We start from the raw sequence: 23,347 nt of genomic DNA, 5'->3' as shown, positions 1-23,347 counted from the left end.
CCCGAGCACCCACGTACACACACCCACACCCCCCACACCCCGAGCCGCCCGTGACCACCGAGGAGCCCCCCCTCCCCTCCCCGCAACGGCCACCCCCGGGGTGAACTGCCCCCCCCGCCCCCCGCCCGTCCCCGCTCCCACTTGGAGAGACACCCCCCGACCCCCCCAGCATCCCCACGCCGGGCTCTGCCCAGTACATCCCAGTCTCTCCCGTACTGGGCAGCCCATCACCTCCCCCCGCCCCCCACATGTGCTGTAGGGAATTAACTGCCCCCCCCCCCCCCGCCCCTCCCCTCGACCCCCCCCTGCTCCCACTTGGAGAGGCCCCCCCCAGCCCCCCCCCCCCAAGCACCCCCCACGCCAGGCTCTGCCCAGTGCATTTACTGAGCAACCCATCACTTCCCCCCCAACACACACCATGTGCTGTACTGGGAATTAACTGTGTCGCCCCCCCACAGACACACACCCCCAGCCCCCCCCGAGTGAGACTCGGAGACCCCAGAAAAGGCAATCTGATATAAATAGCGATTTACAAAGAATACAAAAATAGAAGGGGGTGAGCGGCACCCAGAGCCGGTGCAGCGGGGGGGAGGGGTGGGGGGTGGTGGTCGGGACCTGTAGTGCTTGTGTGCAAGCCGCAACCCCGGGCTGGGGGGGCTGGCACCCCACGGCATCCCCTGGGAACCCCCCCGGCACCCCCGGGCCAGCACAGCCCCACGGGAAGCAGAAAAATGTGCAGAGGAGTCTGGCTGAGGGGTAACGGGGCCTCGGCCAGGAGGGGGGAACCCTGGGGGGGTCCCACTCCCACCGTGCCCGGGGCTCCCCCCAGCACCCCGGCGTGCAGGAGCTGCCCCCCCTGAGGGGAGAGAAAGTACAAAAAGCGAAAGTGCATCAATCTACACGTCCTGCCCCAAACCCACAGGGGCCTGCGAGCCCCCCCAGCAGTGTGGGGCCAGACCCACGTAGCAGCTCCCGGGCAGGGGGGCACAGGCTGCAGCATCTGGGGGGGCTGTGGGGACAGCACAGCTCGGGGGGTGGCAGCCCTGGGGGGCTCCCCGGGCAGCCCCGGCCCCTCGGCAGCAGCGACACAGTATTCGTTTTCTGGCTTTGGGAGGTTGGGGGGTCACTGCTGCGCCTGCCCCAGCCCTGCGGGCACAAGGCGGGGGGGGCTGAGCCCCTGCCTGCACCCCAGGGTGTGCCACAGGGATGAGCCCCCCCCCCAGGGCTCAGGGCAGCCCCTTTTGTACCCATGAGTGCCCCGAGTAAGACAAGTGTGTGTCCCCCACCCTGAGCGGGGCAAGGGGACCCCGTGCTGCAGCAATGGGGGGGGGCTCATGGCCCAAGCCCCATCCCGTGCAGGGACAATGTGACCCCCTTTGTGGGGGGAAGTCCCAAGGCAGGGAGGGTGCTGGGTCCCCCAGACGTGGGTGGGGGGAACTCCTGGGGTCCCCCAGTGCAGGGGGGCCAGGCTCGCCCCCCTCCAAGGCACAGGCGGTGAGATCAGTGATGGCTTCAGGCCCAGGGGAATTAAAGCTGGTGTCTGTGCCCCGGCCCCCCCCGGCACCGCGGGGGCCAGGACCGCTGGTGTGGAGCAGGAGAGGCTCACCCCCCGCCCAGGGCAGCCGTCCTGCCATAGCCCCGGAGAATCCCAGCCCTGGCAAGGCACTGGTGGGGCAGGAGGGGCGATGGGGGGGGGTCCCTCCGCTTTTCCTGGCTGGTTTGTGATGAGGGCAGGCGGGTGGGGGCCGGGGCCACCTACGCCAGCAGCCCCATGCGGGTGACTTTGGCCGAGAGGAAGGTGTGCAGGATGAAGACGATGGGCTTAGGGCAGGAGTGCAGGTCCAGCGCCTGCGGGGAGAGAAGGAGAGCGGCATCAGCCCCCAGACCGGCACGCTGAACCCCATGGGGGGGCACCAGGGGTCTTACAGACAGGGCCGGGGGCTCCCGACCAGTGGTCCAGGCAGCCATGATGCTGTGCTGCAGGGATGAGGAGAAGCAGGAGCCACCCATGGAGGAAGACACACACCCCCCCCCCCAAATCAGGATGTAAGCCCGGCTGCCCCCTCCTCACCAGCTCCCCCTCGGGGCCCCCGAAGTCCAGGTAGAGGGTCCTGATGCCGTCATCCGCCGACATCTTCAGCCTCTCGTAGGGGTAGCGGAAGAGGACGCTGCCGCCCGGCTCCTCCCGGCAGATGGTGAAGCCGCCCTCGTAGTGGATGGAGAGCTGCACCTCCTGCCCGCCCAGCGTGCAGCCTGCGGGCACCGGCAGGGCTCAGCCCCCCCTGCCTGCCCTGCTGCCGGCCAGACCCCCCGGAGCGGAGGGCCCTGCTGGGCCACCCAGGTCCTCCCCCTGACGGCACCCCGGGAGGGAAGGGGGGACCCCCTGGGGTGTACCCCCCCAGCACTCACCCACAGACACCTCCTTGATCAGCTCGGCGGCGGCGTGGCAGCCCTGGACGAGGACGCGTGTCCAGGAGGAGAGGTCCCGGTGGGTCTCCACGCGGAAGACGTGCATCTCCACCCCCTGGCGAGAGCCCGTCCGGGTGGCGAAGGTGAGCTCCGAGCCCAGGGCGGGCGAGCGGCGGCCCGAGCCCGAGTGGACCAGCCTGGGGGTGGGAAATGGATGGGGGGGGGGGTCAGCGGCACAACAGCAGTGCCAGCGCCGCACCAGCACCGCGCCGCCCCATGCACATCAGCATTTCGGAGTCTCCCCCCAGCTCCAGTAAAAGGTGGAGCCAAAGCATGAGTGGAGGAGCTGGGTGCAGACGGGGGGAGCAGGAGAACGGGTCCAGCCCCCCTAGCCCACCTGGTAGCCACCAGCGGGTAGCTGTGGCAGGGGGAGGCCCAGGCGTCTCTGGTCCAGGGCATGCCATCGTACAGCAGCAGGTCCTTCTCCGTCACCGCCATGAGGACCGGCCGCCACTGCTGTCGCCCTCCGTCCAGTCGCGCCTGGAAGAGACGGTGAGGGGCACCAAGGGTGGCAGGCGCCCACCACCGCCCGGGCACCCTGCACCCCTGGCCGGGATGACCCCAAGGCAGCGCTTCCACATTGCCGGGCTCTCGGCAGCATCCATGTAAAGCCATACAAGGTGCTGCCGAGAGTAGCCATCCTGGAAAGCCTCGCCGTGGGCAGCCCCCAGGAGCTCCTCCTTTTCTGGGGCCGAGCCCACCGCAGTGCCCAGGCAGGCTGTGGCTATCGGGCAGTGGATTCGCAGAAGAGCGAGGGGGTGACGAGTGTCTCCAACTGGGAAATCCCAGCGGGAGAGGGGGCTGAGGGCATGGGAAACGCCACCTTCGCCAGAGCATAGCCAGCCGGCCAGGGGACAGTAGGGTGGCAGAGCCTGGTGCCCAAGCAGGTGGCAGAGCTCTCTGGCTGCCACCACAGCCCCGTCGGCGCTGCTGTCCCCAGGGATGGCGCCGGTCCCCAGAGCGGCACCTCCAGCACAGCCCCGGTGGCACATACCTGCTCGGCCAGCCAGGCGATGTGCTTCACCTCCCTGCCGCCGGCCGCGGCGCCGCCGGTGCCCAGCATGGTGTTGAGCTCGGCCAGCACCTGGGGCAGGAGGGCGGCGATGTTGGCGTGCAGGGCCGTGAACCAGGAGTGGGCCGTCGCCGTGTCCTTGCAGCGCAGGATCAGGGTGTTCCTGCTGTCCGGCGAGTGCAGCTCGATCAGCCTGCGAGGGGATGAGGGGACACGCGGCGCTGGGCGGGACGGGAGCAGCGTGCCCCTGCCCAGCCCGGCAAACTGGCCGCACTGGTTTGGGGCTCTGGCCATGCCAAGGAGCCTCCAGCACAGCCCGGTGCCAGCCCTGCCAGCAGGGAAAGCTGGGGGATTTGCAGGGCCCCCCTTTCCGTAGGCAGGGGACGCTGCCAGCCGCCCTGGGAGGCTGGGGCAGGAGCACGGCACAGCCTCGGCTCCAGCCAAAATCCCCGGACTTTCCTTTCACAGCTCAGCGGGGGAAGCGGGAGGACCCGGCCGCAGTGAGGGGCAGCCCCCAGCCCTGCGCCAGAGGGGTCTGTGGGGAGCGGGGCCCCCCATGCCAGCAACCACCGGGCTTGGGGGGGGGCATGTGCGGGTACCCCCTGCCCTCACCTGTTCTCCAGGTCGGGCATGCTGAGGTTCCTGGCAGCGAAGCACATCTTCAGGGGGATCACCTTGCGGTCGCGGGGGCCCTGGTGCTGGGGGGAGCCCGAGTCCTCGCTGCCGCTCAGGCTGGGCGAATGCGGGGCGGCCCCCTCCCACGGCAGGTCCGACACCAGCGAGGGCTTCTTGATGTAGGGGGTCACCTCCCGCATGAACTTCACTGGGGACGGGGAGCAGGGGGGGACACATTAAGGCCAGGCAGGTGTCTGGTACCCCTATGCCACAGCCCTGCACCCCAGGGATGCTCTGACTGTGGGGGTGTCTTGTCCCCCCTGGCATGCACGGGGGGTTGCGGGACCTCCCCCAGCAGCACCAGGGAGCTGAAATTGCCCCCCAGCATCGTGCCACAGGCAGGGGACAGGCAGCAGGAAAGGGGGGACCCTGCCTTTGCCCCCAGCGTGTGTGGCAGCCCTGGGGACCGGGACACGGCCCAGAGGGTCCCACCCAGCCCCGAGACAGAGACAGGCGCTGGCGGCTCATCCCCGTTGCTGACGAGGGCGTAGGAAAGGGAAGGCGGCGCAGCACAATGGTGCCGGGCAGGAGGTCAGGCTGCAGCCCATCCTGATCCACCCCGGCCGCCGCGCTGCGAGGACAGACACCGGCCAAGTTTCCAGCTCCGCAGGCGCTGACGGCGAGCTGACCCCAGGCTGCCGCTCGCGCCTGCCAGCAGCCTCCCTCCGCGGGACGAGGAAGAGGAGGGTTTGCAGCCAGGACATCCCGGCTCCACTCTCCTCTTCAGGCCGGGAAGGAAGGAAGGAGGCACCGGCTCCTATTCCCCCTGGACCGTCCCTCCCCAAGTACCACCCAGCCCAGCCAAAGCGGAGCCCCGGCCAGGCGCCCGCACCCCGGACCCCATCCCAGCTCCAGATGGGGTGAGCCACGGTGCCGCCGTGGGCTCACCGACAGCCAGCGGCTGCATCAGCCACCACGCTCGGGGAAAGCCAACGCCTTCAAGATGTCAGGGAACGTCAGCGGAACCGCCTGCCAGAGCGGGGATGAGGCCGCGCGGAACGACGTGCTCGGCCAGGCAGGAAAGCTGCGAGCGAGTGCCAACAGCAGCCTGGGACGCGGCGCCTGCAGCCGGCGCTGGACCCCCGCCACCGTCCCCCCCCTCGGACACGGCTCCCCAGCCAGTACACATGGCGCGAGAGGGTGGTCTGCCTGCGCCGAGCCCCAGCAGCCCATCCCCAAAGGAGGAACGTGCTGGGAACAGCGACGTCCACACCCCCGGAGCAGCGGGGAGTTGAAAACAAACAACATAAAGCAAATAAAGCTGTAATCCGCCCTGGAGTGAAGCTCCCCGCTGCTCGGGGAAAGCCAACACCCCACCGCAGCCAGGCCACGCAGCCCACTGGCGCTTTGCCGGAGCGGGAAAGATGGTGGTGACAGGGTCCGGGTCCCGCTCTCGAACGGTTGTGGAGCTGCCGGACCCCACGGGCAGGTGGCTGCCGTGGCCCCGGGCTCACCCACAGCAAATCCCCCCGGCGCGGGTGCTGACGCCTGCCTGCGGGGACGGGGAGCCGGCCTGTCCCCCGCCCTCGCGCCGGATCTGCTGATCCGAGCAGCGTGGCGGGGTGGGGATGTGCTGCCACGAGGCCCTTGTCCTTGCGCGGGCAGCAAACGAGTTAATATTAGCCTCCCGCCGCACTGATCCCGGGATTACCGCCGTCCCCGCGCACCCCTAATCCCGCTGCCTGGCCGGGCAGGACAGGGCAGCGCCGCAGGGCAGTGGCAGCAGCTCCCGCCGTGGAGCTGCTCGGCAGATGTTTGCCAGATGTGGGCAGCTGCCTCCAGCAGCGTCTGGGAGCTCGGCACCCTCCAGCCAGCCCCCCCAGCAAGGCTCCAGTCCACAGTGCCAGCGCTGACCTCCGCCAGGGCATGGCCACCGCCTCCCCGAGAGCCCTCGGAGCAGGGAAAGCGAGAGGCCGAGCCCTGCAGCCGGCGGTGCGGGAGCCCGAGCGCCATGCCAGGGCGCTGCCGGAGGAGCATGGGCTCGGTGGGGCGGCAGCCACGCTGGTGGCTCTCAGCAGGCAGACGCTGCCAGGCTGTGCCAGCTCGGCCACCGTGGGAATCGCACCCCAGCAGCGAGCAGATGCGTGGGACCACATCTGCCAGCGAGGACGGTGGCAGATCCAGCTCCCTGCTTTGCAGGGGACACAGCTATGGCACATGCAGGAGCACGGAGCACCCCGTGCTGGCGGGTGCAAAACTAGCACCAGGGTGGTGGCACCTGCAACCACCTCTTCTGCTTCTGGCAAGCCGGTGGCCGGTGCACGGCTACCCCAGCAGCAGCCGCTGCCGCCCTGCCTACGCGCTCACCACAAAGGAAACCCAGCTGCCGCCTGCGCCCCTCGCCCGACCTGCCGCAGGAAGGCGGCTGCTCCGGCTGCACGGCAATGCCGGGTTAGCACCGGCCTCGCCGAGTCCCTGCACAGCGCCTGGACGGCATCAGTCCGTCCTCGGGGCCAGAGCCCCCTCCTGCCATCGGCACGCGGAAGGGAAACACCGCAGAGGTTTCCCCACGTTTGCGTGTGGGTCGGTTCTTGCAACCGGCCTTCCCCTTTGCCGGCTGCTGGGCCAGCCCGGCTGCTGGCCGACAGCTCTGCCTGCAGCTCCCCCACAGAGGCGGAAGGGCTCCCTTCCCCCAGTGTGCTGGAGCCTGCCGTGCACCCACGGGCACCCTGGGGTGCAAACCCAGCGCCCAGGGCAGGGGCTGCCAGTCCCACCGAAGTGTTGGTGCAGGGCTGGTGATCCCACGCTCCACCATCGGCCCCGACACCTGCCCGTGAGCCCAGCTGCCAGGGCAGTCACACCTCCGGGGGCTGGTGAGGAGGGACGGGGTGGGACGGCACGGCTGAGGTCTTCCCCAGCTCCTCTCTGGGGTTGGCAGTTCCCAGCCAGCCGCCGGACAGTCCCCCCGGGCCGTGGGGCAGCTGCAGCCATCGGATGATCAGACTCACGGCCCTGCCGGGAAGGGAAGGGGCGGCTGCCGCGACGCCCGTGCCCGTGGCGGAAGCAAGGGACAAACAGGCCACGGGGCCGGAGCTCCTGCGGGACAGGATCAAACGGACGGGTGGCGTGAGATGGGAGTGGGGGGAAGGACGCGCGGGGGAGATGGCAAATCCGGCAGGGGGGAGCCATGGGGACTCTTACTGCCTCCGACGGCAGACCCCAACCAGCCAGGTGTTTAAGTGCCAAGCCCAACGCTGCAGGTCCACCTCGGCCCCCACAGCCCCCCAGCAGTGGCCGAGCCGCACAGAGTCACCCTGGGCCAGCTGCAGCCTCGCCAGGGAGCCCACCTGCCCGCCCTCGTACCAGGAGCAGGTGGGTGAGCAGAAGCGCCTGCCACCGGCTTCAGCCCAGCCCAGCCGGGCACAGCCGCGTCCACGGAGCAGCCCCACGTACCAGGGGACAGACAGCCTCGCCAGGACAGCAGGACGGTGTGTGTGGCACCATGGACCTACATGGGCCATCCTGACCCACAGCACGAGGGGTTTACGTCCTCCAGGCTGCCTAGGACATGGCACCCCCCGGCACGAGCCCTGTGCCACACGCCGCTGGGCCAGGCGGGTCCTGCCCGAGCTTGTCGGGCTGCTGGGAAACAGGTCGGGCAGGAGCCGGCGGCTCCGCCAGGCCAGCCCCAAGCCGGCTGTGCCACGGGCACAGAGCCCACAGGGACACGGGCAGACCCCAGACCCACCACCCAGGGAGCCATAGCCCTCCCTGGGGACTCGGGGGGCACAAGCCCCCACCCCAGGGGCTCCATCCACAGAGCTGCCATGGGGGGACACCCTGCCCTGGGGGGGACACCGCAGCTGGGGGACCCCAGGTCTGTCGCGGGGGGCACAGTCAGCAGAGGTGGCCAGTCCTTGACCCCAGCTGGGATGGGTCCCCATCCTGCCGCAAGCAGGAGCACCCCGGCCGCGGAGGGGACACCCCTGTCCCTGTCCCCAGGGCACAGCGGGACCCAGCACGGGGAGTGGGCGTTTTGGAGGGGGACACACACGTACCCCGGGGTGGGGTGCGGGGAATGGGGTCCCGCAATCAGAAAAGGGGCCCAAGAGTCATTCCGGGACCCCGGTGACAGAGGCAGGGGGGTGTCGTGGGACCTGGTAACGGGGTGGCGGTCACTCGGGAGAGGAGGGAGGAAGCACCGGGGCGGGGTTAGCCCGTACCTTCGAGGATGACCTCCCTGCCGGCTCTCTTCAGCGCCTGGACGGCTTGATCGTGGGTGGCATCCCGGAGATCGACGCCGTTAACGGCGAGGATGGCGTCGCCCAGACGGAGCGCCCCGCTCCGTTCCGCCGCCAGCCCCGGGAAGATACGTGAGATGAGCACCGGCATGCGATTCTCCCGACCTCCCTTGATGCTGATACCGAGCCCTCCCGCCTCCGCCTTCACCACCCGCACCCTCCGCACGCAACCGGGCGCCGCCTCCGCGTTGCCGTTAACCACGCCGTTAAGCACCGCCGCTTCGCCGCCTCCCGGTTCCGCCGTCAGGCTCAGCGCTTCGCCGCTCAGCTCCGCCGCCACCCGCACCCAACGTTCCCGCAGCAGCAGCTCCAGCAGCCCCGTTTTGCATGCCCGGGTCCACACGGCCATGCCGCCGCCGCCGCCGCCGCCGCGCACCGGGAGAAGGGGGCGTGGCCTAGCGGTGGAGGGGGCGCGGCCACTAAGACCACGCCCCCCGCCCGCATGGCGCGCCGCGGTAGGCTCGGCGCTAAGAGAGAGGCGGGGCTAGGACGCCCCACCCCTCCCTCCGGCGCGACCAATCGCTGCAGCGGCGGCTGGGCCGCCGCTGCAGCGATTGGTCGCGCCGGAGGGAGGGGCGGCGAAGCCCCGCCCCGCGCTTAATTTCCCGCCCTGCGCTTTATTTCCCGCCCCTCTCTCCATTTCCCGGTCTCCGCTCCCGTATTTCCAGGGGTGCGAGCCGTCAACCGTTCCCAGAGCCCAAATTTTCCCCGAGCCCCTTCCTCTGGCATGGGGGACGCGTCCTTTGGGGGCGCAAGGGGGGAAAGGAAAGCACGGGGAGCGCCCAAATCCCGCTCCCCACTGGCACAGCGGTGCCGTCCCCGCCCTGCTGGACACTGCCAGGCTTCAGGAATAACTGGCCTTCAGGAATAAATCCCCTGCCCCAGGCAGAGTCACAGTGGCCACCGAGACACCCGGCTGCTGGCCAGCACGGGGAGAGGGAAGCCAACACCGGGGACCTGATGCTGCCCAGAAGAGCAGCCAGCGAGAGGGAAGGACAATGGGGGTGCCACCTTCTTCCTGCAGCCTGGGGGAGGGACCAGCGCGGGGATCCTACGAGGTGTCTGCGTCCTCGTGCTCAGACCAGCACCTCCGGACACCACGGAGCCCCGCAGGGCAAGGACGAGCCCCGAGCCCGCAGCCGTAGAGAACAGTGGGGTTTATTCCTGCAGCACCCCAGGGAAATCAACACCCACAGTTTCTGTGGCTGGAGCAGCTCTTTCTGCTCTCAGGTGCCAAATTTCTTCTGTTGGATGGGCAGCGGCAGCTGAGTCTTGAAGTCCATGATGGGCCGCTCCACCATCACGAGGCAGTTGTCATCCAGCAGATCCGCGAAGAGCAGGGGCTGTGGGGTAGGGAGGGGGCAGGAGATGAGAGCCGGGTGCTGGCCCCCCTCTGCCTCGGTTTGCCGGGCTCAGCCGCGCAGAGCTGCCCTGCAGCCGGCTCCGGCTTAGCCGAAACCAGGGGCATCGCTTGGGGGGTGCGCTGCAGGAGTTGCTGGGCGATCGGAGCCCAAGAGACTGCAGCAAATGGCATCACTGTGACAGGGACAGAGACTGAACTCTGCTCTCCTGCTCAGGCGCCCAGTGCTGATACGGCACCGGCAGCAACTGGCCACAAGAGCAGGTGAAGCCACAGGCGCAAGGCAGCCCCCCGAGCCCCGCTCCTCGACATGGCACATGCTCACTGACACCGTCACCCACCTGGAACTTCTTGCAGATCTTGAAGGCGTGGAGCTGCCGCTGCCTGGCGGTCTCCGGGAGCTGCTTCAGGGTGCTCTGGTTCATCAGGAGGGCACTGTTGTCCGGCAAGGGCTGTTGAGGAGAGCACAGGGCACGGGTCAGTGCTGCCTGGACCACCACCACCACCACCACCTCAGTGCTGCACAACCCCCCCTCTGCTCCCAGCAGGGACAGCACAAACCCAGCCCTCCCAACCAGGCACGCAGGCTCACCAGGGACTTGTCGAGGACGCAAAACATGTAGATGTCGTGGAGCAGGATGTGTGAGGGGTTCTTGGGGTTGAAGGTGATGTGGGTAATGGGCGAGTCTCTCTCCAGCCAGGCCTTGTGCAGCCCGCTGTTCTGCACCATGCGGCTCCAGGCCGTGTACTGCTTCTCGGGGATGCTGAACTCGAACAGCTGGAGAGGGGAGACAAGGTGGCTTGTGAGGTCTGGTCCTCCCCGGCATCACCCCCATGCCAGCACACAGGCAGCCCCTGCTCCAGCTGGGCTGTGAGCTGCAGCTCTCCTGCCGAGCGGTGTGGCCAGAAAACCCAAAGGCCAAGGAGAGAGCCATGGGGAAGGGAGCAGGGCCATGAGGGCTGCGACTGGGAGAGCTCCTACCTGCTGGTCTGAGTAGGCGATAACGAGGTTGTTGGTGATGGGGTGGATGGCGAGGGCCGTCACTGCACAGTTGTACGTGGGCACCGTACAGTGATGCTGCAAGGCAGGACAGCACGCTGATGGGAGCAACCGGGGCCGACCCTGACCCTCCTCTTCCCACACGCCCACCCCCAGCCCTGCTCCAGGGATGCAGCGATCACTTGCAGGAAGGGGTCCCATGCACCGAGCCCACCCTCACCTGGTCCCCCAAGGCAGGAGGGCAGCAGGGTTCATTCCTGCAGCGCCCTCTGGCACCTGCCCCTACCTTGAAGCATTTCAGGTTGTAGATGTGGATTGCCCAGTCCCCGCCAACTGCGGCCAACCAGTGCCCGTCTGCGCTCACTGCCAGCAGGTAAACGGCGTCGGGACACCCTGCAGAAACACGCTCACCAGCTGTAATGGGCGCTCAGGTCTGCAAGGAGCCCCAGACCACCCCCAAGGGACATCCAGACCCAAAACCCCCTGCTGATCTGAGTGCCCCTGCTCCCCTACCCAGGTCAGGCTGCAAGTGTGCCATAACCACAGGGCAGAGGCTGCCCCGGTGGAAGGATTCACACCCCCCAGCGGAGAAAAGGGGGACATGCTTGGCCCTGTACACCCCCCTGCACCCACAGTGGGGATGGCACTTGGAGCCCAGGGACCCCCAGCACCCACCCAGCTCCCCACCAGCCCGAACCTGAGGGTGGCCGAAACATGTGCAGGTGTTTGCAGCCCCCCGGCTCCAGCAGCTGGAGGACGTGGACAGAACCTCGAGCAGAGGCGATGAAGAGTCTGCCAGAGTCGGCGGAGAACTGGAGCTGATAGGCCGGTAGCAGCAGTTTGGGCACTTTAGGGACCTTGAAGGGAGCAAAAGCAGTGCTGGCAGCCACCTACCACTGTCGTCCTCGCTCCCGCGCATCAGCCTGTGAGCAACGCTGGCCATGCCAGCCCCCCCGAGACCCCACAGCCACCCACCACCCAACCTGGCAGCGGGGTGGCCTGTTGCCCTCCTCACCTTCTTGACACTGACGCTGTCGCCCTTGTATTGCACTCGGTAGAGGTGGAAGCGGGAGGCTGTGGAGTAGGCAACCCAGCTGCCGCAGGGTGAGACGCAGCTGCAGTAGATGTGCTCCGGACCCTGGAAACGCAGAGGGGCTTAGCGGGGCCCATGAGATCCCCTGACAGGCTGGCACACACAGCTCAGCTGCCAGAGGGAGAGCAGAGGCTGCCAAGCCCCATCCTGCAGCGGGGCAGGCACCAGGGTGGGCCCTGGCCCCAGCTCAGCCCTACCTTGCTCTTGAGCTGCACGAGGTGCTCAGGCATGCGGCACAAGGGAAGGACCTCGCCATCCTTTCCTGGGATGACAAGAAACCACGTGGCACATCAGTGACGGTGGGAAAACCACACGGGTCCTGCTGAGCAGCAGGGGATCCTGGGGGAGCAGCGCCCAAGGGAGAGCCCAGACCCTTCCCCAGCCTCCCCCAAGGCTGAACTCCCCAGGGCCTTGCCCAGCTCTGCTGGAAGCACGAGAGCGGCCTCCCACCAGCCGCGCAGCCCATACCCAGGTACGCACCGTGCTGGGAAACGCAGCCCTGCCCCTGGCCACCACGCCAGCACAGGGCTGTGGGGAGGAAGGGGCCCAGGCTAAATCTCCCCTCCACCGGCCAAGCGCAAGACAGTTCATGCCCAAAATCCTGCAGGCAGCGCGGGCACTGCCACAGGGCTTGTACCAGAGCCGGGCCTTGCAACTCACCGGTCTCATCGGTGGAGCCAAGTCTCCAGAGCTCCAGGTGCTGGGAGAACTGGAAGAGAAGCAGCCGGGCTTTCCTGGCACAGGAGACGAGGCGTCGCTGCGTGCAGAAATGGGCAGACTGTCATGAACCCACAGCCTGGCAGAAAGGGCTGGGCCAACGCCGAAATGCCCTGGGGTGCTGGAGACTCCAGGGCGGGGGAGAGAAAGGACTGAGTCCCGTGGGATAGGAGCCCAGAGATGGAGACCCAGCAGGACCAGCAAGACGAGCTTGCCGACTTCTACCCTCTTGCCTGCTCCAGACGCGCCAGGGCCAGGGAGGGGACCCAGTGGGGCAGGGAGAGACAACTTTCTCCCGCAGGAAGAGCCAGCCCTGCCGGCCTGCCTTGCCAGACATGAGACCCTCCCCTCAGAGCAGCACTCACGTGGGGGAAGGTGAATTTGCGGAGCGCTGCATCATAGCCCTTCTTCTGCATCTTCTCCATCAGCGGGCGGATCACCAGCTGGGCATCCAGGCCTGGAAGCCAAGCAGAGGTCAGCCAAACCGGTACCAGGGGGAGAAACCCAAGCCCTCCTTGTGACCGCGGACCGTCCTACCCCCAGAGATGAGCGCTGTCGAGCTGTGCGCCACGGCTCGCACATCGTGGGTGTGATACTGGAAGGGCTTCGTCCGCACCCAGCGCTTCTCCAGGCTGCCTGTCTTCACCGGCAGCAGCTGAAACTGGTAGGTGGCCCCAGTTGAGGTGCCCACGATGATGCTGTCCTCCTTCTGGTGAGAGAAACGAAGCCAGGGTTTGCGGGAGCAGACCGGGAAGAACAGGAGGGCAGCACCGGGAGGCCGGCAGGGACCAGCAGCCTCTCTCCCAGGCCAAAGGCAGCGAGCCAGGCAGCTCCTGCCTGAGCGCCTCCAGCCCTGCACACAGGAGACCAGACGGGCCCCAGATGCCTGGAAAGGACTCGCCTACCTCTGACACAGACAGCGAGAGGACGGCTGAGGTGCTGACGGTGTGGGACTCCTGCAGCGTCCCTCGTTCCCAGTCCCAGAACTGCACCCTCCCAAAGGAGTCTGAGGTGACAACGGTGCCGCTCGAGAGGAAGGCGATGCTCCACACGATGCACTCGCGCTTCACTTTGTGCACGTGGTAATTCACCATGATCCTCTGGACAGTTTGGCCTGAGATGGGGGAAGGATGGTTAGGGGTGGCAACAGGATCCCCCCAAAGCACAGGATGTGCCAGTGCTGACGGTCCCCGGGGCAAGAAACAGGCGACAGGCTGGGCTCAGCTCTTGGGTGCACGTTACCTGAAGAGACATTGAACACACGTAGGGCATCGATGGAGCCGGCTGCTATGTGAGTGTCTGACGGGTGCCAGGAAAGGCACAGGATGCGGCCTGTGGGGAAGGAAGCTCCAGATGTGACTCCGTAGACTCTGTCATCGAGACCAGGGCAGCGGGACAGTCAGGAGGGACAATGCCACCACAATACCGAGCCCTCCCCGACTGACCTGTCCGCCTGTCCATGTTCCGCTCGAACTGGATTCCCCCGGGCACGACTTGGAAGAGCTTAACGGAGCCGTCCTCACAGCCGATCTGCGGGAGGGCCGGGGTCAGTCTCGGCGGGGCGGGCAAGCCCTCTCCGGGGGTGGCAGAGCCACCCCGCTCTCAGTCCCGGTCACACTCACCGCCAGCTGCGTGCCGCTGCTGTTGGCCGCCATGCTCCAGATGGGTCCCCCGCCGCCATCGACCGAGTGGGCCACGCACAGCCGGGACAGGTCGTACTCAGCGATCTCCCCGCCGAGGCCGGCACCGAAGAGCCGGTCCCCCGCCGCCCAGCACAGCGCTTCCACCGACCGGGCTTCGTTCCCGGGGATGATCTGGGGAGGGATGCTCGTTACCCCGACGCCCGGCCCGGTACAGCTCGGTGCGGCCCGGCCCGGCCCCCTCACCTTCTCCTGGAAGTAGTTGGCGGCGAAGTTGTAGACCTCGACGGCGCCGTCGGTGCGGGCCAGGGCCAGGCGGGCGCCGCGGGGCTGGCAGGCCAGGCAGCGGACGCCGGCCGGCACCAGGCCGAAGAACCGGACCCGGTGCACCTCGAACTCCCCCATCCCGCACCGGGCCCCGGCCCCGCTCCGCCCCGCGCGCACCCCACGTGCGCGCGGCGCACCCGGAAACGGAAGTGGTGGCTGGGGGAGGTCCGACCGGAAGCGGAAGCAGAAGCGCGGCGCGGCGGGAGATTCGGGCGCTGCGGGGAGGCGGCTGCGGCCCGTCCGGGGGTGCGGGAGCGGGCCGGGGGCTTCGCCGAGCGGCCGGGGCTGGGTTGGGAGTGGAAGGCGGGAGAGGCCCGGCCCGCGGAGCGGTCCGCCCCGCCCCGGCCCGGTCCCGTACCACCGGGGCCGCTGGAGGGCACTAGCGCCCCGCGCAACGGCGGCCCGAGGCGGGGGGGGGGGGGCTGCAGGGTCCGGGGGGGTGGGGCGGTGTCTGGGTATGGGGGTTTATGGGCCCCGGGAGCAGCAGCAGAGCCCGGGAGGGGGGGACTGGGCACGGGGATACCGGGGAAGGCCTCGGTCCCGGCGGGCTGGGCGCTCCCCCCACAGCAGGGCCTGCCCCGTCCCTCCCTGCACGCTGACCGTGTCTCTGCCGGTACTTTGCAGGGCCCGGAGTATGGTGCAGATCGTCATCTCCAGGTGAGACCATGGCGGGCTGCACAGCCCTAGAGGGCCCGGTCCTGCCCCCGGCAGCGCCTGGCTCTGTGCCCGTAGCCCCGGGCAGGGTTTGAGCCGCTGGGTGAAGCTGCCTTTCTCGTCCGCAGCGAGGGTGCTGGAGGTCTGGCGCAGTGGGTGCTGGTGGAGCTGCAGGGCGAGGTTGAGCCCCGGCAGAGCGGTGGGCTGGCAGGGAGCCTCCTGGGAGACCTGCACTACACCCGCGAGGTGAGGCAGCCCACCACCGCTTTACCGGGGATGGCCCCGGCAGCCAGCGTCCTGCCCATCCTCACCCTCCGCCTCTTGCTTCTCTCTCCAGGGGGTCCCTGTGCTCATCGTGGGCCATCACATCCTCTACGGGAAGGTGGTGCAGCTGGAGAAGCCCTTTGCCGTCCTGGTGAAGCGGGGAGCTGGAGAGACTGGCCCTGCAGGGCCGCACACACACTACACCGTCACCGCCCTCATCAAAACCAAGCTCCTCTTCAAAACCCGCCCCAAGCCCATCATCACCAATGTGCCCAAGAAAGTGTGAGGACTCGGGCTGGCGGCCATAAGCTCCGCTCTGCTGCCGGGCAGCCCTGGGTGGGGCTTGTGGAGATCCAGGGTCAGCCTGGCCTTGTCCCTGCTCTGGCCGGAGGGCTCCAGGGCCAGATTGGGGTGCTGGGTCCCACGTTCAGGCACCCAAAGCCCTTCCTGTGTCACTTTTTTCTCCCGTAATGACTCCCCATTTCTGAGAGCTGCTGAACTCTGGGGCACATCCCAGGTGAGATGAGTCCTGGTGGGCAGTGACCTCCTCTGAGCCTGGGCAGAGCTGTCCTGTGCTGGGGGCTGCTCTCACTGCCCAGACTCGTCAGTTCCCAGCGTGCTGCTGTCTCTGCCTGTCCCCCCGCCTGCAGCGAGGACCCACAGTGGTGCCAGCACACAGATTGTTCTCCCTGCCACTATATGTCCCCCTCAGAAAGCACCCCTGCAGCTGTGGGGGCAGCTGGTGCTGGCAGAGTCTGACCCCCTGTCTGGGCATGGGCTTCCCCCCACGGTGTCGGCACAGGGGGACCAGGGCCACCAGCCTCTTCTCCACACGCTGCCTTTTCTCTGTGCAAGTCTTTATTTTTGACAAATCCATCAGGATATAAAAACAGACTTTTCCAAAATATGCAAAAAAACCCGCAGGTTAAAAAATAAATAGATTTACAAACAATTAGCAATAAGTATGAATACCAAAGAGCTACAAAAGTCTTCTAAAAAACCTCGTATTAAATTAAACAAAGCAATCCTAAATGCTCAGTTGTAGAAAGGTTTTTAAGCCCTGAAAAAAAAAAAAAAAAAAGAGGGCCCAGGGGAGACGACCGGGTGAATTCCCCAGGGAGGGGAAAGGTTGGGAACCGGCTCTTCCCCGCCCTCCTCTGCATGCCCGAGCCCAAAACCCAGCGTCTCCCCGCTGTCTAGACAGATGCCGGGAAGGCAGCGGGGTGGGTACGATGGGGCCAAGCCACGGCCCCGGTTTCCCCTGTTTCTGCATGCCGGGGTCCCCCCCTTGGCTCTTTGGCAAAGCTGAAGGGAGGTGCTGCCCTCCCGGGGCAGCCGGACCCCCCTGAAAGGGGCTGGAGGGAGCCGCGGGGGGCTCCCCGTGGGTACGTGCCCGCACATACAATGGCCGCGGGGCGGAGGCAGGCAGCACCAGCCAGCGGTGCCAGCACAGCGCCGGACGGAGACGGTGCTGCGTGGGGCCGTTTTGCCATAGCACCGTGGAGGGGGACTGTCAAGTCCCCACAGAAAGCACCGAAGGGTGGGAGGATCCAGCCGTGGCGATGGGGTGGGGGGAGCCCGGCCAGCAGCGCTCCGCACGGCTCGCCAGGATGCTCGGTGTGGCCCAGGGCGGGGGGGACGCTGCTGTCACCCTCACAGCACCGAGGCTGTCCCCAGCCTGGTGACAGGCAGCCCCGGCTCGGCCTCTCCCCAGCCAGCAGCCTGCTTCGTACAGAAAAGTGAAAATAATAAGAAAAAACCCAAAAACAACAACGAAAAAGCAAGACTTGATCAGAAATGCCGCGGCGGGCGCGCTCAGCGCTGCCCAGCACCCAGCGGCTCAGTGCCGGCTGCGCCGGGGCTGGTGGCAGGCGAGGAGGGGACCGGTAGCGGTCACCCCTTCCCCGGCACACGGGGCCACCCCGGCGCTCCCCGCAGTCAGACCTCGGCGAACGCCAGCCCACACTGCTCCTGCCGCTTGCCACAGCGCCGGGCCACGATGGCCAGGTAGAGGGTGAGCAGGGCCACCCAGTAGCAGGCGTAGAGGATGGCACCCGAGATGAGCAAGGCCACCTCGGTGTCGCTGAAGAGGTCCTGGCTGTAGGCGGTGTAGGCCAGCCCGCCCAGCAGCACCACCACCCACACCGACACCGGCAGCAGCCCCACGAAGTTAACCACGATGGTCCGGCGCCCCGACGTGCCCCAGCCGGACTTGTTGATGGTGGCAATGGCGAACATCTTGGCGGGCAGCAGGCTGGACATGTAGAGGAGGGCGTAGAGGGACATGAAGATCATCTCGGCGTTGCCCCGCAGGAAGCAGGCGTAGGTGGCCTTGATGATGCCCACCAGCTGCACCGTCAGCAGGAAGAGGAGGATGTTCCAGATGCGGCCGCGGTAGAAGAGCTGGATGACGGTGGCGATGAGGAAGAAGGGGAAGAAGCCCGTCACCACCGACTCGTAGGTCATCCAGAGGTGGTGCTTGTGGAACCACAGAGCGTTGTAGAGCCACTCGCGGAAGTAGGACTTGCTCCAGCGGGTCTGCTGGTTGAGCCAGCGCAGGTAGCGGGTGGGCGTCTCCGTCAGGCACTTGGAGCGAGCCGTGTACTTGGTCTGGTAGCCCAGGCTGAGCACGCGGTTGGTGAGGTGCCGGTCATCCCCGAAGCTGCACTTGCTGCCCAGGAAGGTCTGGTGGTACCAGTCCTCGAGGAACTGCTGCAGCAGGGCGTTGCGGTACATGCCCAGGGGCCCGCTGATGCACTGCACGCAGCCGAAGTAGGACTGGCAGGCGCGCTCCACGTTGAAGGCCATCCAGTACCGCACGCTGCTCAGGAAGGAGATCCACGAGTCGTACTTGTTCAGGATCTGGGGAGGGGACGGACGTCAGCCCCGGCACCACTGCAACACCCCCCCAGCACCCTTGCCACCCTGGGGTGCCCTCCCTCACGGCTGGGGTACCTGGACATCGCCGCCAACGCCACCAACACGGGGGTCAGCCTCCAGGATGCGGAGCATCTCGGCGGTGCAGGCGGGGTCCAGCACCGTGTCTGAGTCACACACCTGGGGGCAGAGGGAACGTCGAACCCCGCTCCCGCCGCCCACGCGCGCCCGGCAGACAGCCCAGCCCGCAGCCGGGCAAGCCCGAGCCACGGCCGGCGAGACGAGGCAGAGCTCCGGAGACCGGCAGGCGGTGGCAGGGAGCGGAGTGCCCTGCGGTGCCCGGCCACTGATGCCCCAGGCCACCCAGCCCCACCACATGCCCCAGCCACTGGCACCACAGTGGGACCTGCCCCGGCCACCACCCCTCACCCACGTGTGGGAGCCTGGCACCCCGCACTGTGCCACACTGTCCCACGGGGTGACACCAGCCTGGGGCAGGGCATGTGCCGAGGAGCTGTTGCAAAGTGGTGCAGGCAGGGCCACCCCAGTGGCACTTCACCCCCAACCCCGGTGCTGGTGGCTTGCAGCTGGTGCGCGGGGCCTGATCCAGCGCCAGGCAGTCAGGTGCTGCTGCGGGCTCATGGAGCTGCTCCTGCTCATCCCACAGCCCCTCTGCTCGGCCATGCGTGCAGGGTGCTCGCCGCCCGCATCCCACCCACCCCCCCACCCACCCCATGCATCCACCTGGATGTAGTCCACGGAGTCTCCGAGCGCCCGGAAGGCCGTGTACATCACCTCCCGCTTCCCGCCCCACTTCTGGAGGATGCAGGAGTAGGTGGTGCCCCGCACCAGCGCCTGGACGCGGGCCAGCCCTTCCCGCAGCCCGGCTTCCGTCTCCCCCTCGCCCCACACGTGGAAGTTGCTCCTCCAGATGTAGCTGCCTGAGTGCTCGGAGCCCATCACGTCGTGGAAGATGTCCAGCATGTAGGTGTCATCAGGGCCGTTCCCATCCACCACCATCACTACTTTGAGGTCGGGGAAGGCGATGCGCTTGACGGAGCGTAGGCACTTCTTCAGGTAGTCGGGATCCTCCTGGTAGGCGGCGATGCAGAGGGCCACCGAGCGCCCCAGCCGCACCGGCCGCCCCTCGCCCCGCATGCGCCGGTGCTCCAGGAAGGCGAAGAGGCTCTGGATGAAGAGGTGCAGCCCCAGGATGGCCCCGTAGAGCCCAAAGGAGAGGTAGTGCTTCTCCGTGTGGATGAACTGGTACCCCGTGACGTAGGCGGCGAGGATGCCCCCCAGCACCGCCAGGGCGAAGAGGCTGGTCCCGACGACGCGCAGGGCCGTGGAGAGGCTCACTGGCATCTAGGGGGGACCAGGCAGCGTCAGGGCAGGGCCACGGGAACAGCCCACATCAGGACTCACTGCCTGACTCCCCAGAAGGCGAAAGCAGGGGGACCCCCACTTGTCCGCTGCCCAATGGCCACCCTGTCCCTCACTGGTCATCGGTTTGGGGGTGAGACCTTCCCGGTGCCTCCATGGAGTCAGGAGAGGTGTGGGGTCCCGAGCATCCCACTGTGTGTGGTGCCCGCACCCACAGCCCAGCCCCATCCAGCCAAGAGGGGATGTGGCCGCTCCTGGACCCCTGGTGGTGGCCGGGCAGCGGGGCCGGGCTGGAGGACAGGGAAGGGCACGGGGACACTGGGGACCCGGACCCAGGGTGTCTGCAGGGGAGAGACTCTGCAAGGGCACGGCCACCCAGAACCCCCAACAGCCTGCGGCGGGACCCCCGGCAGCGGGGGGCGGCAGCTCCCGGACCCGCACCCCGCTGCAGGATGGGGACCCGGGGACGGGCAGCGCAGGCAGCACGGGCAGGCAGCGGGCACCCGCTCGGGACTGCGGAGCTGCACGGCGGGGCACGGCGGGGGGGCGGGGGTGCAGGCAGGGCGCTGCAGGCAAGGGGGTGCAGGCAGGGGGGCACGGGCAGGCGAGGGGGTGCAGGCAGGTAAGGGGGGGGGGTGCATGAGCACGTGGGGGGGTGCAGGCGGGGCGCAGAGCCACCGGCAGAACCAGCCCCCGGGACCCCCGTGCCACCGGCAGCGCCACCCGGTCAGCCCCCGCCTCCCCGGACCCCTCCCGGGCCCCGCAGCCCCCGGCGCCCCCCGGCCCCGCAGCCCCCGGTGCAGCCGGTGCCGGCTCCGCGCTCTCGGTGGGGCCGCGGCCGGTCCCGCAGCACCGCCCCGAGCCGGCACCGGCGGGGCCGGAGGGTAGAAGGAGGGACCGGGACCGGGACCGGGACCGGGACCGGGACCGGGACCGGGACCGGACCCGGGACTCACCGTGGTGGTGCCGGTGCCGCCGCTCGCCCCGGCCGCCGCCGCCGCCGCTGTGCGCCCGCCCCGGCCCTCGCAGCCCCTTATACCGCGGCGGGGCCGGCACCGCCCGCAGCCCGCGGGGGCCCCGCCCGGCACCGGCACCGGCACCGCCGGCACCGGCACCGCCCGGTACCCCCGGCACCGCCCGCAGCCCGCGGGGACCCCGCTCGGCACCGGCAACACCTGGCAGCGGCCCCAGCCCCGCACTGCGGGAGCGATGAGCGGCACCGGCATCACCCGGCACCGGCACCGGCATCAGCCGGCGCGGCGGCAGGCACCGCGGGCACCGGCACAGCGCCGCACCAGGGACCGGCCACGGCTCCTCATCCAGAGCAGCGCCGGGCCACCTGGGGACACCTCGGAGTCACCCCATGCCACCTCCGGAGGCCACCCCGTCTCCCCCTGTTTTCCTGCCCCACTCTTGGGGCCCCTCTCGTGATGCCCACGTGTAACCTCCGTGTCACCTCCCCATGCCACCGTGTCCCCCCCCATGGCTATGAGCCACCTGGGGATACCCAGGGCCTTCCCACCATGTCACACTGTCCCCATGGCTGGTGGGTTACAGGGAAGACCAGGGCCACCCTGGGGACAGCAGCCATGTGCCAGTCACACACAATGTCCCTGTGCAGGGCTGATGGCAGGGGACAACCAGCCCTGGGAGGGACCACACTGAGTCCAGCGGAGCTGCAGCCTCGTCTTTGGGCTCAAATCCAGCACTTTTGGGTTCCTCACCCTGAGGAACCAGGTCATTGTGTCCTGCTGGGCTGGCAGCTGGGTGCGAGGTGGTGCCGGGATCAGGCCCGGAGCCTCCCAAGCCTGGGAGCCGGGAAAGGGCATCCCTCCAGTGGGAGTAGCCTGTCCAGGTGGGTCCCCCTCAGCTGAAACCCCCAGCACCGTGGTGATGCCAGCTGGAAACTCCCCGCTGTAGGTGCCAGTGCCCAGAGCAGGTGCCAGGGGACTGGTGAGCCCAGGGAGGGTGGGGACAGAGCAGGGACCCGCCAGGACCCTCAGCACCACCGGCAGGTTCCCATGTGGCTCGTCTGAGCCGTGGTGGGGTGTGGAGGTGCGAAACCCAGCGTGGTGGGGTCACAGCTGGCATGGTTGTGCCTGTGCCATCGCTACGGTGCTGCTGGGGGCACATGGGGTCACCGTGGCTGCAGGTGCCCGTCTGAGGAAAGCGGGGAGGGGGACAGGGGACAGGGGCAGCGAGTCCCCACCCCACAGCCCTCCCCAGTGCCCCTTGGTGGGGACCCGGCCCCGGGGTGGCCCCGTGACCCCTTACCTTCTGGTGCGTGGGCAGCTTGCTGGGTGTCCCTCCCCGCTGCCGGCCGGCGGCTGGCCACAGGAGCGCTGCCCAAGGTGGAAACCAAACTCTCTCCTCCAGCACAGTCACCTCCTTGTTCCCCACAGCAGGACGGCTAGCGGCATCAAAAGAGACTTTTCATTCAAAAACCGTCCTCTGACGCTGGCGGCAGGCCCTGGGGAGGCACAGCCGGTACGGCAGCATCCCGGCGCATGCCTGCATCCCGGCACCGGTACCGACACCGGCGTGGGCTGGCGGCAGCGAGAGCGAGGAGGAGCGCTCGCTCAGCCGCCGCTGCTCTCCGGCGAGGACAATGCACTCCCCACTGTCCGTGCACACCCGGCCAAGCGGCACGGCACGGCACGGCACGGCACGGCACGGCACAGCGAGGTGTGGGTCTGGCGCAGGCGGCTTTGCTGGGGGTGGAGACACAGTCTGGCACCCCCAGCCTTGCAGGGAAAGGGGGTGCCGGGACCCTGACACCATCCGGCATGGCACAGGGCAGCCGGGACACACGTACCCACGGCCCTGCGCAGCCGGGGCAGGGCTGTCCGGTGCGAGGGGGCTGCCCAGTGAGGGGGGCTCCGAGCTGGGTCCCCAAAGTGTCCCTCTGGTGTGACCCCGCAGCACCCCTGTCCCCAGCCCTGCTCCCCCCGCCCGGTGGGTACACAGCAGCTCTCACAACAGGATGGGGACCACGGTGCCACAGCACCCACAGGGGCTGCCCTGGCTGGAGGGAGAGGGGTGACCCCGATGCTGGCACGTCCCCGAGCACACGGCAGCGAGCAGTGGTCCCAGCCAGGCGTCCTGCAGGATCCTGCAGGCCCTGGCCGTGCTCCTGGGACATGCGGCAGCCCCGGCACGGAGTGGGCTCCTGGTGCCGTGGTGGAAGGGCCCCATCCCCAGACCCTGCGGTGAGAGTGACCCCGGGAATGGGCACAGGGTGGGCAGCGCTGTGCTGCTACCGGCACTGCGGAGGAGGATGGGTCCCCCAGCGCAGCCCATCTCCCAGCACCGCGGCCCCACTGCTGCGGCAGAGCAGGGGCTCGGCAATGCCGTTTCTATTTCCCTCTGGCCCCCCAGGAAAATCACTCAGATTTGGCTAAAATCACAACATTTAGAAGCAGGTTCAGCTGTTGTCATCCCTTGCCCATGGCTGGCACGCAGGAAGGTTCCCTCCATGCCCACGGGCACGCGGCAGCGAGTGTGCAGGTGTGGAAGAGCTGCTGGCCAGCTTGGCACTCCCAGAGCCCCCCAGCATCCCCAGGACCCCCCCAGCAGCCCCACAGTGTGAGCAGCCGGCTGCCTGCCAGCCCCTGGGGTGCGCGGCTGCCCACACT

The 23,347-nt window shown here is 68.2% G+C and overlaps 4 protein-coding genes across 4 annotated transcripts; 1 reads left to right on the top strand and 3 right to left on the bottom strand.

The window, feature by feature from the left end:
- Positions 1-557: 557 nt before the first annotated feature.
- SNTB2 (syntrophin beta 2) lies at positions 558-8,781 on the bottom strand. Its single transcript, XM_054201218.1, has 7 exons — positions 8,320-8,781; positions 4,094-4,304; positions 3,464-3,674; positions 2,807-2,949; positions 2,410-2,606; positions 2,072-2,253; positions 558-1,848 (listed from the first exon to the last, which is right to left on the bottom strand). Exons 1-7 carry the CDS (start codon positions 8,744-8,746, stop codon positions 1,756-1,758), a joined length of 1,464 nt encoding a protein of 487 aa, XP_054057193.1. The 5' UTR covers positions 8,747-8,781; the 3' UTR covers positions 558-1,755.
- Positions 8,782-9,526: 745 nt separating this feature from the next.
- Positions 9,527-14,668, bottom strand: UTP4 (UTP4 small subunit processome component). The gene is made up of 16 exons (XM_054201239.1): positions 14,454-14,668; positions 14,190-14,381; positions 14,013-14,097; positions 13,810-13,899; positions 13,473-13,681; positions 13,105-13,276; positions 12,933-13,024; positions 12,511-12,607; positions 12,048-12,112; positions 11,773-11,895; positions 11,455-11,614; positions 11,044-11,150; positions 10,740-10,835; positions 10,350-10,535; positions 10,099-10,209; positions 9,527-9,740 (listed from the first exon to the last, which is right to left on the bottom strand). Exons 1-16 carry the CDS (start codon positions 14,610-14,612, stop codon positions 9,624-9,626), a joined length of 2,061 nt encoding a protein of 686 aa, XP_054057214.1. The 5' UTR covers positions 14,613-14,668; the 3' UTR covers positions 9,527-9,623.
- A 33-nt stretch (positions 14,669-14,701) lies between these two features.
- On the top strand, positions 14,702-16,492 carry CHTF8 (chromosome transmission fidelity factor 8). Its single transcript, XM_054199801.1, has 4 exons — positions 14,702-14,780; positions 15,159-15,191; positions 15,317-15,434; positions 15,526-16,492. The coding sequence occupies exons 2-4, from the start codon at positions 15,169-15,171 to the stop codon at positions 15,736-15,738; spliced, it is 354 nt and encodes a 117-aa protein (XP_054055776.1). The 5' UTR covers positions 14,702-14,780; positions 15,159-15,168; the 3' UTR covers positions 15,739-16,492.
- An 898-nt stretch (positions 16,493-17,390) lies between these two features.
- HAS3 (hyaluronan synthase 3) lies at positions 17,391-19,694 on the bottom strand. Its single transcript, XM_054199909.1, has 3 exons — positions 19,074-19,694; positions 18,408-18,509; positions 17,391-18,314 (listed from the first exon to the last, which is right to left on the bottom strand). Exons 1-3 carry the CDS (start codon positions 19,692-19,694, stop codon positions 17,391-17,393), a joined length of 1,647 nt encoding a protein of 548 aa, XP_054055884.1.
- Between the last annotated feature and the right edge of the window lie 3,653 nt (positions 19,695-23,347).

This window comes from Rissa tridactyla, chromosome 4, assembly GCF_028500815.1.
Source record: "Rissa tridactyla isolate bRisTri1 chromosome 4, bRisTri1.patW.cur.20221130, whole genome shotgun sequence".
NCBI classification, from domain to species: Eukaryota; Metazoa; Chordata; class Aves; order Charadriiformes; family Laridae; genus Rissa; species Rissa tridactyla.
Note: the sequence above shows the minus strand (reverse complement) of the source record. Positions and strands in the feature narration are given on the sequence as shown.